Source organism: Sciurus vulgaris, assembly GCF_902686455.1.
Source record: "Sciurus vulgaris genome assembly, chromosome: 10".
NCBI classification, from domain to species: Eukaryota; Metazoa; Chordata; class Mammalia; order Rodentia; family Sciuridae; genus Sciurus; species Sciurus vulgaris.
The window spans coordinates 77,930,362-77,947,866 of record NC_136470.1 but is presented as its reverse complement, the minus strand read 5'-3'; the positions used below and the strand labels follow the sequence as shown (position 1 = coordinate 77,947,866).

The window sequence follows — 17,505 nt, the reverse complement described above, 5'->3', positions numbered from 1 at the left end:
TGGAAAATTCTAAAATAATTCAGATTTATGATACATTAAGAAGCTCAATTTTTTAAGTTTTCACATTGAACAAAAATCTTAGATATATTACTGTTTTAAATTCTGACCACATTTAATCGATTTAGAAACAATTTATTTTTAAAAATCAATTTTAAGTATTTAGCACTTTAGGTGACTTATTTTTTGAGACTATAAAATAAAATTGATTTCTCTTTTCTTCCATCAGAGTACAGTCGTTTTGAAGCTAAAATTCACGACTTACGGGAGCAGATGATGAATAGTAGTATTAGTTCAGGGTCAGGTTCTCTACGAACTAGCCAGAAGCGATCCCTCTATGTCAGGTAAATATTTCACTTGTAATTATTGCAGTCTTTATGTATGCAAATTCTTTCAGCATTTTCCACTGACTTATGCAGTTTTATTATAGAAAAATATATTGCAAGTTAGTGAAATGTTAATGATTGATTTTCTGACAGTGTATCTATCGAGTTAGAATATTATTATAATTTCATTAGTGGATGTTATGTAACCCCTTGAATAATCATGGTATGATAAAGACAAGATATATGTGGACTAAAAATATTTTTAGATTGGTGTTTTAGGAGTGAATGCAAGCCTGACATATATCATCCCACACTTAGATTTACTTGTATCCTTTTATAATAGGATATTTTCCATTTGAGTAATATATAATTACCTTGGCAATATCTGTAATAGTAAAGAGAGCAAATGAAAATAAGAAGGGCCAGGGGTGATAGTACAGACCTGTTTTTCCTGCTACTGGGGAAACTGAGACAGTAGGATCACAATTTTGAGACCAGCCTCTGTAACTTAGAACCTGTCATAGAATTTAAACAGCTGGGAATTTGGGGCTTTAGCTTAGTGGTAAAGCACCCCTGGGTTTAATCCCCAATACAAAAAATAATATACATAGCTTAAAATATGAGTAGCCCCAGTAAAAAATACATATTCAGAAAATTTCTATATATTTTTTAAATAGTTCTGAGACTACAAACACGTTATTTTTCTATGACATGATTAATGTAGCAATATATAATATCAAATATATACTATTAGTATATAAACTTCCCTTTCATTGACTTAAAAAAGAATTCCCATCTTTTTATATTTTATACTGTTTTTTAGTAGAATTTTTACTGAGAATATTATTATATTATTATTTTAATGTTAGCTAAATACTACAAATAATCTGAACCATTATTTATTCATTACTCTCTCATTTCTCCTGATCCCATTGGGGGGCCAATTCCTAATAGTATTATTTATCTTTGCTGGGAGATTGTATTATGTTACATAAATAGAGATATATCCTGTTTATGTGTTATGTGTTAGATATTTATACACATAAGCATGTAACCTTTACTTGTCTACATATGATTTTTCTCTCAAATAATTTTATGATACATAATAAAAGGAAAAGTTTTTCACTGTCTTTATTTTTGTTCTATTCCTACCCCCTTTCATTCCTTCTACCCTGCCAATGACATGAGAATCTGAAGTAACCTATTTTTCTCTCCCTCCAGTTCTCGCAATACTTATTAAACTCTTCTGTTCTGAAGTCATTAAAAGTTTTTTTTTGCTTATCATTATTTATTAATTTTTGATAATTATTAAGTGTTGTTTGGGTACCTTTAATGAATAATTTTTTAAAAATTTTTTTGTACCAGAGATTGAACCCAGGAGTACTTAACACCAAGCCATACCCCCAGCCCTTTTTACTTTTTATTTTGAGACAAGGTCTTGCTAAGTTGCTGAAACTGGCTTTGAACTTGTGATCCTCATGGCTCAGCCTCCTGAACCACTGGGATTATAGGCTTGCACCACCATACCTGGCCATTTTTATTTTTTAAAGGTGTAACATTCTGATTTTAAAGTTTGCTATTATTAAAAGCCTTATATGAAAAGTAATGGTCACCTTTCACCAGATTCTACTTTCATCCTCTTAAAACAGTTATCTTCCATTTTCCTAGCAAACTCCCTTGCCTTTACCTCTTAATTTCTAAATAACATGTTTATATTGCTGTTTGCTACTTTAAACATTATGAATTTACTGCCACTGCATTCCCATACCAAACCATTCATTCTCCCTCATCCTTTATCACCCATACATCCCTATCACTGTCAATGAAATTAATAGTATTGAGTCATGTGACTAGGTAAGCCTCTACAGTTTTTTACAACATATTGACACACAAATGGTTTTAATCAGGTAGTTTCTTTGCATTTTTGTGCTCCAGTCTAGATTAGTTGCTCTATAGATGGGCTGTATACTCTCAGACAGGACTTCCCTTTGCCATTATCCCATTCCCTTTGGCTCTCTACTGTACCAGAATCCAGGATCTATTTCCTAAGTGTCACATTTTCTTCTTTCTTAGTTTCCTTTTATTTTGCCAAAGCCATCCTCTAGTAAATTCCTGAGAAAAGATTGGGTGGGAGGTTTTTACCCATTTTTTTTTTTTTTTTTTTTTTGACTCACCTTAGCACGTCTGAAAATGACTCTATTCTGCCTTCTCAATAGAGAATTTAGGAGTTAGGGGAAATGGGTAATATCTTACTGTTTCCTAAGAGCGCCTTCTTATTATCGATTGTTCCTATGTTTCTCTGAAGTTTTCTGTTTCTAGCATTCTCTGCTTCCTCTGTATTCTTTTTTCTAGTTAGCTTATTTTCTTTAGTTTTTTATATGTGAGGTGTTCTTTAAATATTCAGTGATCCTTGTTTTCCATTCTTAGGAATGGAGAATGAAACTAATGGGTTTAACTGGAAGATAATGGGAGAGGAATAAATTGGCTCTTTCATTCCCCTCTCCTGCCTCTTGTCATTCTTGTCTTTTGTGCCATGCAGTAACTAAAGAATCCTTAATCTCCTGCCAGCAGTACAAACTAGATTGCTAGAATTTCCATTTTTATTATATGGATTTCCTGTTCATTTACTTGTTTTCAATCTATCTCCTTCCTACACTCCTCCAAGTTCCAGAGCACCTAATTTCTCAGATTCATTTTCTCTAGAGATTAAACGTCTGGTCTTCAATAGGACTGGAAATGGGAAAAGGGACCTGGAAGGTCTAAGTGGCTATATAAAGTTTCCACCTTCTGTTTCCAGCAGTATAACTTATTCCTACTTACCTGGATACTGTGTGTGTGTCTAAAGTTCCTGTGGAATAAATCTTGTTTCTGTATCCCTTCAGGCACCCTAGTTATAACTTTTTTTTAGTCTGCTACGCATGGTTATTATCCAAAAATATGTTAATATCTCTTTTTTTCCTCTTATGTTTTTATTTTTCATTGTCATTATAATGAGTTTCAAGGTAGAAAGGAAATAGACACAGGTGGGCAGTCTGCTACAGTTAACCAGAGGTTCATGATTCTTTAACTTCAAAAATAAAAATAAAAAACAAGGCTATAAAAGACTATGTACAGTTGATACCTTTTTATAAATCTCTGAAACAAACTAAACCAGTATAATGTTTAAACCCAGTAAGCCCCAAGTTTTCAGTTCTGTAAATATTTTAACAAAGCACAGGTTCATTAAAATATATTAGAAATCATAATCTAGAGCTCATATAGCCTTTGTATTTTTTCATATATATGAAAATGTCCTTTTCAAATGTTATAATCATTCATTATTTTTCTCAAAAGAATAGAACTCTAAAAATATTTATTTCAAAAGTTATAAATGGTATATTTGTTACTTAATTTCCTTAATTATTTATATGTGTCCCACATCTGAGACAATGGGACATACCTGTGATAAAACTAAAGCAACAACAACAAAAAAATCAAGAAAATTAATGAACACTATATTCAAAACAATGGTTACTTTCTAATAATGATTAATTCTTGATCCAAAGGAAACAGAATCAGGGAAAAATTATAGGTGAGTGAATTATTGGTAAAGGTCCATTAGTAGGTTACCAAGTGTTCATTATACTCTTAAAATTAATAACATATATTCTATGGATTTCCTTTTTTTAATGAATAAAGTATAACAAAAGACAGTGCTAACAGATAGAGATTGTGGATGGTTTCTTTTGACCATAATTCATTAGTAATATATTTCTGTTTTGTGATTCAAAAGATGAATTTTTGATTAAAATGTTGAAATAATATTTTTTTTCTGAATGTCTTTTGACTTTAACTGTTAAGGTACTTTATTTTCTGTCTTACGGAAAATAAATATTTTCACGGGGGCTGGGGTTGTGGCCCAGTGGTAGAGTGCTTGCCTTTCACATGTGAGGCTCTGGGTTCAATCCTCAGTACCATATAAAAATAAATAAATAAAATAAAGGTATTGTGTCCATCTACAACTAAAAAATTTTTAAAGTAAATATTTTCATATATGTTAAAGTAAGCCTTCCCACTTTTAATTTCCACATACTTCCTTCATACCAGTAGCCCTGAAAGGATTTCAAAGAACATATTTGAAAAATATGACTTGCCAGTTCATTCATTACATCATGTAATTCTACCTCTCTTGAGATTTTACTTCAGGAGAAAGGTTTCTAAAAATTGGGTATCCTGAAAGTCTGTGGCTATGGCTCAGTGTCAGAATGTTTGCCTTGAATATGCAAAACTCTGGTTTCAATCTCCAGTATCACAGGGGAATTAAAACAAAGTTGGGTATTGTGAAAAAGAATAGGATTTGTCTCCTCATGTTAAATTGCCAAATTAGAATAAAAGAATAGAATAAATAGTATTAAAAATGTAATTATCGGAATCCTTTCCTGTACTCTTTGCTTTGTTTGTTTGCCTGTTTTTGTAGTGCTGGGGATTGAACCCAAGGCAAGCACTCTACCACTGAGTGCAGCCTCAGCTCAACCCTTTCCTGTACTCTAAAAAGAACTTTTTTGAATTTAAGAATTTAATTAGGTTATTATTGTATGCAAGTTAATCAAGTGATAGGATACAATATTTTATCAAAATTTTCAATATTCTTAAAATTTTGCAATTGCAAATTAATATTTTTTCCAAAATATTTGGCAGCTGATAAATTCATCTGTATTTTTCATTATTGCTATTGACTCTGAAAATTCTGTTCATTCTAGTTTTGTGAACAAATGCAAGGAATGAGTACTAGAAAAATCACAATGTTGCTCTGTTCTTTTAGTTCACAACTATTGAATCAAATTTATCAGGGAATTTGTTTTTTTCACGTGTCTAGTGAAAATAAAGAGAAGATTATCTCAGTGTTTATTTTCTATTTATTATTTTAGAAAAACCCTATATGTCTTTTGTTTTAGAATTCAATATGGGTTGCCATTGGATTTTACTTTTTTTTTTTTTTTTTTTGATTTTACATTTTTGGGTTTTGGTTTTGGTTTTGGTTTGGTTTGGTTTGGTTTGGTCATGAAATGGAATCTTACTACATTTTCCATACTGGCCCCAAACTCCTTGGCTGAAGCAATTCTCCTGCCTTAGCCTCCCAAATAGCATGTGTCATCACTTCCAGAAGTATTTTTAAAATTTCTCCTACACATTTTACCAAATTTGATTTAATTGACAGAACTGCCCTACAAAATAGTATGATTAGCCCTGTTGATAAATAAGAAAAGCCTAAGGAGAGTCAAATAAACTGCCCAAAGTAAAACACAGAAACAACAATATAACTCCAATAAGTAGAGGACCTACCACTCAAGCCCACAAGTCTGACCCCAAAGCACCTGCTATTTCATCTGTACCAGCACTGTCCAAGAGGAACATAATATGAACCACATATATTGGTTTTTAATTTTCTGAAAGTCATATTTTAAAAAAATGAAAAATATTTCTCCTACAATATTGGAAGAAATAAGCAATATATCTAATGAACTATTTCCATAACAAGTTGATTTGCTATTTGTTTTCTCATTGTCTTATACATAGTGCACAATTGAACTTGGCATTATCTTGCCTACCAGAGTATAATAGTAGTTTAATTATCCAAGTTATATATACTTTAAGAATCCTATGTTTTATTTAAAATCGATTAATACCACTATTACAAATAATTATGGACTTTTTTTCTTCTGAATCTAGAGCCCTTTTTGATTATGACAAGACGAAAGACAGTGGCCTTCCCAGTCAGGGACTGAACTTCAAATTCGGAGATATCCTCCATGTTATTAATGCTTCTGATGATGAGTGGTGGCAAGCCAGACAGGTTACCCCGGACGGTGAAAGTGACGAGGTTGGAGTGATTCCCAGTAAACGCAGGTAAATATAAGTTTGTTTACTTGTTGATTTTCTTACCACTTGAAATGAGGGCATAAATAGCATAAATAATTGCTGTTTATTTACGTCTCTTTTACCATATAGTATGGATGGACCTGGAAGACATTATGCTAAGTGAAATTAGCCAGACACATAAAGATAAATATTGTATGATCTCATTTGTATATGAAATCTTAAATAGCCAAACTCAAGACAGACATTAGAGTGGTGGTCACAAGGTTTCAGGGGAAGGAGAAATGGGAAAATATTGATCAAGAGACACAAAGTTTCAGTTGTGCAAGAAACAGAAATCTAATATAGGATGGTAAATCTAGTATAGGATAGTAAGCCATAGGTAACAATACTATACTGTTTACCTGAATTTTGCTCAGTAGATCCTAAGTGTGGGTTACCACCAACAACAACCCAAAAAAGATAAGTAATAGATTTGTTAATTAGCTTGATTGTAATGATTATTTTACAATGTATGTCTATCAAATCAAATTGTTTGCCTAAATATGCATAATTAAAAATAAATTTAAAAAAACCAAGACAACTGAAAAAATAAATTCTTTATTGAAGTGTTAATTTTATACTTTGTTTTCCAGTATTGTCCTTCACAACCATTTAATTTTATTCACATGGCATAACTAGAAAATACAATGCCCCCAAACAGAAATCTCTTTAAAGTTCTTACTGGTTGCTAAAAGCAAAAATAAATGTGTTTTGTGTCACTATGCCATGTGTCTATACCATTGAAAGGAGACAGAATTAAAAGTGTTTGTAGTTTTCCCATGTAAGTGGTAATAGGACTTAAACATTTTTTTAGGCTTTTGATTGTGTACATTGCCTCCTTTACATTTAACTAATGGAAATATATGGGTGCTTGCTTGCCAGACTGTTCAGTAGGGCATTCTTTTGTAGAAGTAAAATTGACCTTGCTGAGCTACTTGTGAGCAAGTGTTTGATTCCTTTTAGCAGCGCCCTGGAATTTCTGACACTATCAAATTTCTATGTGGCCACATTTCATCCCCCTTGATATCCTAATTAATAGGTACTCAAAAATTATTAGTGACCAACAGGAAGTTTGTTTGTGAGGGACCATGTTTTATTCCTGCACACATAGTTGTTAACTGGCAAGTTACCTAAGTTCTACACCAGAGACCTGACTCTGAGGATCCAACAAATCAGGTCTGGCAACTTTCCCCAAAAACCAAAGAGAAAAAGGTAATGGTGAAAAGCATGGAAGGAAATGTAATCGTTGTAGCTACACAGGGGAAAAAAAAAAGGGACCCATGTCTTTAGCTCTATTTTCCAGGGACTGACAGTGACTTTAAAGTTTTATAGAAAAGATAATGAGGCCATTATCCTATGTAAATATATTGATTACATAAATGGTATGCCTCTACTTCATGTACAGAGAAACAAGATGTACCCCATTTGTTTACAATTAAAAAAAAAAAAAAAAAAAAAAAGGAAATATATGCAAATTCTAAAGAACTATTTAGTGGTATTCTTCACTTCTTTTTCTTGATTAACTTAAACCTGTTGGTGCTGTCTTTCCTCTTTATTTTTAACCATTCATTTTTGTGGTTCATTAGTGCATACTTACCATCTAGTGGCAAAAGTGATTACTTACCGACTGTCTAAAAAGTATGATCACAGTTTAGAGTACCCTTTGTAAAGTCTCTGAAATGTTGAGCATCTCTACTTTTGTGAGCAAAGTATTAAAATGGCAGCTTATAATTCCTCCAAGATAATTTATATATGAAATGTGATTCATCCAAATCATTGCCCAAAGATACCTTTTTTAAGGACTTTTTAAAGTTTTAATATAACCAGCAAAAATTGCAGTGTTTGTTAAAGCTAGTTAGTTTATTTGAGGTCAAGTTTATGTAATAAACATGTTTTTTCCTTATCAAGTTGGATTTATACTTTGTTGGAATCACTATAATTGGTAAATGTACAAATTATGTAAGTATTTATAAACCTCTTCATATATTTTATACAAAAAAGTAGTGTTAATCTGTTTTGTAGTGCTGGAGATAAAACCTAGGGTCTCATACATGGTAGGCAAGTGCTCTACCACTGAGCTACACCCATCCCCAGCCCAAGAACAGTATTAAGTATTTCCAAGATTTGTAATTATGGTTTTAGGGTTTATAACTTATTGGGTAGATCCATATACTTAGCAATATCCAACTATTGTGCAATCTTATATTTGATGGCAAATCCTCTTTTAGCAATGCAGCCTCTTAGTGTAACTTTTTCCTAAAATAGAATAAATTCTGCTTAAAATTCAAAAATGCCTCCGCCCTACATTCTTGAGTCAGTAGAAACTTCACATCTTAAATGTCAAGGTCAGAGTTCCTAAAAATTTTCTTATCCCTTGGAACCTCATATCTTGCAGAGGCTCTACATGTGCCTGCAACCAATGAGAAAAATCTATGTTTGATGTAAAGAAAATTAAGAATTACTTCAAGAGATATATTGTGAGACCCTTCCAGTCCCCATATTCATGAGTAGCATTATAGAGTATAATTTTTCTCTCATAAAATACAATATGATAGTACATCTAATTGTGCTATTTATTCATGAATGTATCCTAAACTTATTTTTCCTTAAATTGAACTGTGTCCTACTTACACTTTTTTACTTCTAAGAGTTGTAATTACTGCAATTCTTGACTTTCTTTCAGGGATAGTATTTACAAATGAACACCTTTTAAGTCACTCAACTATTTACTAAACAAGACAATGATTAAGAAACAAAGTCATTTTGAATGGTAAATGCTTACCCACTTACCCACTAAATGGTAATTTTGTTGTGCCCTCAGTAAGTACTTAGATATTATAAATTATGCATGTCATGGACCCTCAAGATTGCTCTGGAATAGTAAAAAACTTAAGTTGTAAGTGTATGAGTGCCAAGGTTCTGCTCTACCTGTTGTAAAACTATACAGCTAGATACAGAAAAAATAGAATACATTTATTCATGTGCTATTTGAGGAGGTTTTTCTGCAGTATGCTAGCATGATTGCAAGTTAAAATCTGAGGATTTATAAAAGCATAATTTTTATTTTTATTTTTTTATAAAAGCATATTTTAAATCAAGCTTTGCAAGATTATATTAATATTAGAATCTACATTAAATTTTGTTATACACTTGTAATTTGCTTGCATATTTTTGAATAGGAAACACTTAAGGTTCAAAATTCTAAAAGCTGTATAGGCTCCCTCCTAATCCTGTTCACCTTACAGGAAGAAGGAAGGTTACCAGTTCTTCTGTATCTCTCAAAAAATATTTTAAAACTTATTTTTTACACTGTAACTAGTTACTTCATATATTTGCAAATATACATCACTGAAACTAAACAATTTTTGTTTCCCACTTTTCTGAGTTTCAGAAAAGTGCAAAAAATGCAAGAATAGTACAGTGAACATCCACACACCTTCACCAGTTAAGTTTTGCCACATTTGCTTTCTCAGGCTTATTGGTGCATTACAGTTATACTTAATAGTGGGATTCATTGTGATATAATCATACATGCACATAACATATTTCTTAAAAAGACTAAACCAGCCCAGTGCAGTGTTGCATACCTGTAATCCCAATACTCCAAAGACTGAGGCAGAAGGATCACAAGTTCAAAGCCAACCTGGGCAACTTAGCAAGACCTTGTCTCAAAATAAAAAGGGCGAAGGATGTAGCTCAGTGGTCAAGCACCCCTGAATAATGAAAGAAAGAAAAGGAAGCAAGGAAGGAAGGAGGAAGAAAACCTGAAAAATTGCTAAATTCAGTAATGTTGTCTCACAGTATTTTAAATATAATTATGAAATTTAGTGCATGTGTAAGTTTACACTTATGTACTATATTTTGGTATCCCACCAGTGTTTTTGAATTTCATTAAATAGGCTCTATATTTCATTTTTCCATAATTTTTAATTAATTTTGGTGTGCAAATCTAGAGAACTCCTAGAGATTTTAGCATATTAAAATATCCATTATAGAGCTATCAGATCTTTGATTTCTAGTAAGACTCCTAGATACATTTGGTTTACTTAAAAAATAATATTCTAGTTAAATGTGGTGGGACATACCTATAATGCCAGCTACTTGGGAGGTTGAGGCAGGAGGATGGCAAGTTCCAGCCAACCTGGGCAATATGGAGAAGATCCTGTCTCAAAAAGAAAAAGGAAAAAAAAAAAAGAAATTCTGGGAGCTGGGGTGTAACTCAATACTAGAGCATGCTTAGGTCCCTAAATTCAATCCCTAGCACCTAAATAAATAAATAATATTTTATATTTTGACAGAGTTGAGAAGAAAGAAAGAGCCCGTTTAAAAACAGTAAAATTCAATTCTAAAACAAGAGGAGATAAAGGGGTGAGTATATGAAATCTCTTATTTCTGAAAATAAATAACTGAAGACAGTAGACCATTTCATAATTCTCATTGAGCTAGATTGCTAAGACAAGAAAGATAATTCTTAAGAATCAACTATGAGTAGCTCTTTCCTTGGTGCTTTAGCATATAGTGAACATTTATTAAAGTACCCATTTCACATGTATTTCCAAATTATCAAAGCCATCATTTGATATATTCTTAGCAACCTACTTTGATCAGGATTGTTTTTATAAATGAAATGGATTATATTACCATTATTAGTAGTGAAAGCTAGTTTAATAATGACTTCTTTATACTATAAGTACCTTCAAAATATTAACTGTTTAAGAAGTTTACAAGTTCTTGCAAGTGAATTCATGAAAATTTTCTTATTCTCTACCCCCTTCATTATGGAAATAATTTCTCAATAGAATTCATATTTTAAATATTGGAATCATCATGTAAGTTTATTTGGAGGGAATAATGAAAGTTGAGTCAAAAGAAGTTTTGTAGATAGAAAAGAAATACATCAGTTTTTATATATAAATATGTCTAAAGATATATATATATATAAATACATATGTAATCTTTAGAGATAGATAAATAGATGTGTATTTTTCATTTTTACACTCTACCTGACTGTAAAAATTTTGGATACCAATAGATCAGATAGTACAGATTTCACTTACACTGTGTTGACTATAATTCCTAATTATCCTGAGCTCACTGCAAGTAAGCCTGAATAAAGAGTTGAACATGTTGTGTTGAAATACTTTTCATAGCAATTGATTTTACGTGTTGCGGTTTTGGGGTTTTTTGTTTTGTTTTTTTTTGTTTTGTTTTGTTTAAATCTCAAACAATAGTTTGATCATATTTGAAAAAAATGTGAAAAGTTAAGTGAGCAAAATAAATTCACTCTTCATTCAACTGTTATCAGTCACTAAGCACTTAAACATAAAGCTTTAAAATTTAAAATACAAGAAGTATTATTGGCTTTGGTCCACTAAATTAAATCTGATTAAATTCAATAATATATTCAAGATTTGGGGAAGTAATAAATTACTTTAAAATTAACTTGTACCTTTCAGAAAACACAAATGCCATATTTAAATTGGAAAATTTTATTGGAGGAAAAAATCCCAAGTAAATGCTTAGGATATGAAATAAATACAATGCTTTTTGTGCTGTTTTATATATGTCTTTAAAAATAATTTAGTACACTACATTTAATTGAAAAAGATTGCATGTTGTAGCTTTTCTTTCCTACTTAATTAACGACATATTTATATCTTAGTCTTGTTTGTTGACTGTAACCAACTTGATACGCAATCACTGTGTTCTAACACAGCACCAAAAATATGCATGGTACTGAGTGGGGTAAAAATACGCTTGCCATTGATACAGAACTGCATTTCTTTCTGTAATATCATTTCCTCTTCCTCCTTTTCCTTTCCTTACAATGGTGATTTGTGGACTTTATTTTCAATGTAGACTTAATATTTCACTTTCTCATTAACACTTTTTAACACTCATTTGGCTATTTTGAAGTACATATGGTAATTATGTATTTAGATACTTAATATATGTATCATAAATTTGTGATGTTATCAGTTCTTATGTTTATTGCACTCTCTTGCAATATAACATCAATGACAAATAATTAAACGGTGTTTTTATTGAAAATATAGAAAACCTGGAGGTAGTCTCTTCAGTTTTGTGTTTTCCCAACACGTTTTCGTCTTGTTTGCTTATGCTATTTTTGTTTTCACTTTTAATAAATTCTTCACCTGGATGATATTAAGTGTAATACAATTAATACATTTCTTAACTAACAAGCACTTCCTTCTGTCCTATATTACAATATCTCATTGATATCTCATTTTGGCTAACTGCAAAGATATCAAAAATCAAAACATTTTAAACTTCATGTTTCTTTTGGTTGCATACTGTGAAACTGACTCTGACCACTATATATGCAGTAGGAGGGGTAAATAGCCTTTTATAAAAAAAATTATCAGTTTTATTAGAGATCATGAATGTTATTACTGAATTCAAAACCAGTGATTCTTTGGAATAAAAAGATTTAGTTTGCCATAATTTTTTCTCTACTGAAACTTACATTTTCTTCTCTCTCTCCTTTCTAAAATTTGTAGTCAAAGATTTTTATTCAAATAATGCTACTTGAACATTTATAAAACAGTTATAAATCCAGATTTCTTCATAGCATTTTTTCTTTTCATTTTTTACTTCTACTTAGAATAGTTTTTTTATGTAGTTCCTCAGAGGCCTTCAAAATTTAAGATTGAAAATTTAAGGTAGTCTGCTTGGCTAATAACTATGAATTAATTAATCCTGAATTATTATATGAAAAGGTAAAAATGAAAGTTTAACCTTGTTTTTGTAAAGTTACTTTTCAAAATTCTCTCATCATAATTGAAGCTAAAAATTACTTTAACTAACTTTAGCACCTTAATTGCCAGCATCATATGATTTTAAAAAAGAGAATGTTGGACTGGGGTTGCAGCTCAGTGGTAGAGTGCTTGCCTAGCACATGAGGCACTGGATTCAGTCCTCAGCACCACATAAAGATAAAAAAATAAAGTTATCGTGTCCATCTACAACCAAAAAAAGTTTAAAAAATAAAATAAAATAAAATAAATATATATATATTCCAAAACCTACTGCCTGGTGTTAATGTACTTCAAAACAGTGATACACAGTAATCTCCCCACCTTGTCCATGAAGAATATATTTCAAGACTCCTGGTGGATGCCAAAACCATGGATAGGACCAAACTCTACATCCACTGTGGTTTTCCTATAGATTTATACCTATGAAAAAGTTTAATTTATAAATTAGGCACAGTTGGAGATTAACAAAGACATAATAAAATAGAATAATTATAATATTATATTGTAATCAAACTGCCATCATAACTACTCTTGTGCTTTGAGGCCATTATTAAGTAAAATAAGGGTTACTTGAAAACAAGCACTATAACACCAAGATAACAAATCTGCTAACCAAGATAGATAACACACCTTGGACAGGGCAGAGCAGGATAGCATGAGATTGAATCATGCTATCAGGCTACTCAAATCAGTATACAGTTTAAGACTTAGAACCGTTCATTTCTGGAATTATCCATTTATTATTTTCAGACCATAGTTGACCATGGATAACTAGAACCCCATAAAACAAAATTGCAAATGAGGGGGATCTACTGTAGCATCTTATGACATGAATAAATTCAAGAAAAATGGGAACAAAATTTGTATTCTTTTGGAGCTGGAGGTATAGCCTTATAATAGAAGACTTGCCTAGGATGTGTGGGACTATGAGTTCAATCCCTAGCAACCCCCCCCCCCAAAAAAAAAAAGTGAAAAAAACATTATGTCCTTTATATTATTCCCTCCACTCTCAAAAAATAACAACAATAATAATTTATATTGTCACTGGTAGGTTAGGCCATTTCCTTTTAAACATTAATGTCTATTGCAGAGAAATTACAAAAGAAACCATTCCTCTTTAATAGCCTCATCATTCTGTGGGCAGTGAGGAATATTAAATCTGTTGCTCTGTTCCCTCATAGTAATTATCTAATAGACTATTAGAATCTTTAATTTTCTTTGTGACCTTGATGAGCACTGACCTTTTTATTCTCTATGCAGAGTATGCTGCCAATGGCTTGAATATGGTTGTTTTATTTATATTTATTTTTCAAAATAGATAAGTGTAGTACAGCTTAAAAACAAGTGAATCAGTTGTTAACAGTGTTCAAGTTGACCAAGAGACTTGACTCTTCTTCCTTGCCTCAGATACATTAATTCTGGACTCTGTATGTATGCCCGATGGACCTCTTAGTTTTCTTCCCATTTTTTAATTCATGCCATAAGCATTTATTTATCTTTTTCCTCTTCCAAAAAGAAAATGAGATTGGGTGTTTTTCAGTATTTAGCATTAGCAACTTACTCAATTTTTCATTTACTTTTTTTTAATGGTGGCCTTTTTGTTAGTATAGCCACAAAGAAAGAGATAATGGAAACCTGTGTTCAATGTAAAATGAAGATTACTACCTAACACACACATACACAAAAATGAACAACAAAATAACATTAAAAATAACTTTTGTTATAGGGCACCTAGTACCATTCTTGGAAATTTTTCTAGAAACCTATGGATTCATATAAACAAATAGCTTGATACATGCTAACATAGTAATCTGATTTATTCTTTACCTTTTTTTTGTCAAGTAGCATTCCTTATTATAAGGTATAACTGAATTGTACTCATTAAAATTTTTTAATATTTTCAATTGTAAAACATTAGAGGAGTTAATACAAAATTATAAATTCATTTTTTTATATGATTAAAGTAAAATTCATAGAAACTGCACACTGTGGTCACAGAAGTCAGATTCCACAGAGCTGCTAGGCTGGGCCTTTGTACACACAGACAGTAGACATCCCTTTGTTTTGCCCCTCCTTCTCTTCTTCAGCAGTCATTCAATGACAAGCGTAAAAAGAACCTCTTTTCCCGAAAATTTCCCTTCTACAAGAACAAGGACCAGAGTGAGCAGGAAACAAGTGATGCTGACCGTAAGTATGTGGATCCAGTGGTCAACTGAAAATAAATGTAGAGGGACCTACTGCCCTGCAGTTGGTTGTTACCATGGAGACAGTTTCAAGAGCTGCAACAGGTTACTAATTGTCTTGACCTTGGGAAATGTTAACAGCCATAAATTATTTTATATATCAATCTTAACCTTTTTGGCACCTTAGGAACTCTTAAACAGTGTTTTTGACTTTATGTTTATAATTTAAGCATATAAAAAATTAATAGAATTTTTTGAAGTTAGGGTTCTTATATTTAAAAAACAGACATTCAAATAATGTTTTGGAGGAAAAACATGGATACCTTATTTCTAGGCATGGCATTACCAATCTTTAATACTAGATCATCTGGAATCATTCCATTTTATCCTATGTCATCATTATGTATAGATAATGTATTTTACTTTTAACATAGCAAGAATTGGCCTCGAATTTTGCACCTCTACCCTAATCAGTCTCTAAACTAGAACTTCCATCCTTTTATAGATTACATTTCACTGGTATGAGCTAGTAGCTCATTCCAAAATTTCCGAAATCTATAACAATGCTCTGTAAGATATGTGCACCTGTAATGGTCTTGGAACTGTCTCTTACTGTAGCACCAATTTTATGCATTACTGACAACTATTTTCTTTGATTATCTTTTTATTGCTTGCTCTCTGGGGACTACTCTCTACAGGAGATCCCTGACGACATGGGATCAAAAGGCCTGAGTAAGTGATCAAAATACTCCCAAGTTATTTTTTTAACCTCCATCTACAGACCTACCTTATTCAGATACATTTTGAGGTTCATGGTAGTGCCTTTCTGGCATAAGGAGGTGTGTGACTTAGATTACTTTTAGACTTTTCATGTTTATTACATGCTTGGGATTTTTATTTCTATAATACATACTTTTTGGTTTTTTTATGCTCCATTTTTTACATGTCACTTGAAATTTCCCTGCTCATAATTATATTTTCCTTTTTGTAATTTTTATGGCAGTTACTTTTGCTAGGGATTTCTAAATATGTAGACTTTTTTAGTTTTTTTTTTTTAATAGTACTATCTGCTCTCATTATCAGAATGTAGACATATGCTCCCTTAGAGTGTTGTGTCCTTTTTGTTTTTGTTGTTGTTGTTAAAATAAGTTAAAATCACTTTGATTATGCATTAGAAAAGCATTGTCATAATGTGAAATTATGAAACAATAGATTTTAATTATTAGAGAAAAATTACAGACAAGTTCAAAATAGTTTTGGCAGGAAAAATGTATACTAGTTTTCTAAGGAGATTATGTTATGAGAAGAGTTATAAGAAAGGTTATCCTTTGGTTTTCCTTTAAATCAAGATCTTTTCTGTTTTGGGTTTTGGGATTTTGTTTGTTGTTTTACTGTTCTAAATTTTCTAGCTAGTACTTAATCTTTATATAGAGTTTGCCACAGAGTCTGTTATACAAAAGGAATTCAGTAAATGTTCAAATGAACTACTAAAGCAAGAAGCCATTTTAACAGACAAAATTTTAAATTTGGTTAATCTCAAATTGCTTATTTGTGAAAATTTGCCATATACTACTAAGTAACTTTAGATACAGTAAATCATAAATAATCTTTAGGCTAAATTTTTTTCTAAATGGTTCTTTCCATTTGGATCATTAAGCATTTTGAAAACATTTCTTTGTAATTCATTGGTCATTAAGAATACAGCCAGTATCCTTTAGCTTTCTAAGATCTACATTAATAAATATTCAGTTTCACAGATTTTTTTCTGATTCATGGTAACTTTTTATTGGAATATTAATCTAAACTATAGGTACTTGACTTATTTCAACCTTAATGACATAGGTTTGTATTAGATAGAAGATAGTATGCTTTATGTTTAAGTGTTTCTGTTAAGCATACATTGTTTTTTTTGCATGTGCCTTTTTAGAATCTCATAAGGACCACATATTTTTTATTACTAGTGGCATCCTTTTTTAAATCTCTTATATTTGCAGGAAAAAAGCCTTCAAAACTAGAAAATCATTTCCACAGATTATAGATGCTATAGAATTTATTTTGAGATTGATATATTTTAGAGATGATATGGATCATCAAATGTACTTACCCGTTTTTGTCATAAGTGAGATAACAGAGATCTGTGGAACACTTACAGGAAAAGGAGCTAAATGAAGAACTTGGTTCCCATATGATACCTCGACACTATAGCTCTGGTTCTAATTGAGGGTTGGAATTTGGGAAGAAGAACAATCAATATGAAAAATGGCAACTAATTATCAGAAGAGGTTTGACTTTCTGGACAGTAACTTAAGGTTACTTGAATGA

General features: G+C 31.4%; 1 protein-coding gene across 20 annotated transcripts in view; it reads left to right on the top strand.

Moving 5' to 3' along the window:
* DLG1 (discs large MAGUK scaffold protein 1) overlaps nucleotides 1–17,505 on the top strand; it is a 243,992-nt gene that overhangs the window by 193,221 nt on the left and 33,266 nt on the right. For 8 of the 20 annotated variants that reach the window (XM_079156167.1, XM_079156168.1, XM_079156165.1 and 5 more), the window contains 4 exons: nucleotides 227–341; nucleotides 6,033–6,209; nucleotides 10,520–10,589; nucleotides 15,088–15,187. In XM_079156167.1, coding sequence (XP_079012293.1) covers nucleotides 227–341; nucleotides 6,033–6,209; nucleotides 10,520–10,589; nucleotides 15,088–15,187 — 462 coding nt within the window. Of the gene's footprint in view, nucleotides 1–226; nucleotides 342–6,032; nucleotides 6,210–10,519; nucleotides 10,590–15,087; nucleotides 15,188–15,881; nucleotides 15,916–17,505 lie in introns of all 20 variants that reach the window. The other 12 variants (XM_079156162.1, XM_079156161.1, XM_079156160.1 and 9 more) reach the window with 2 other exon arrangements.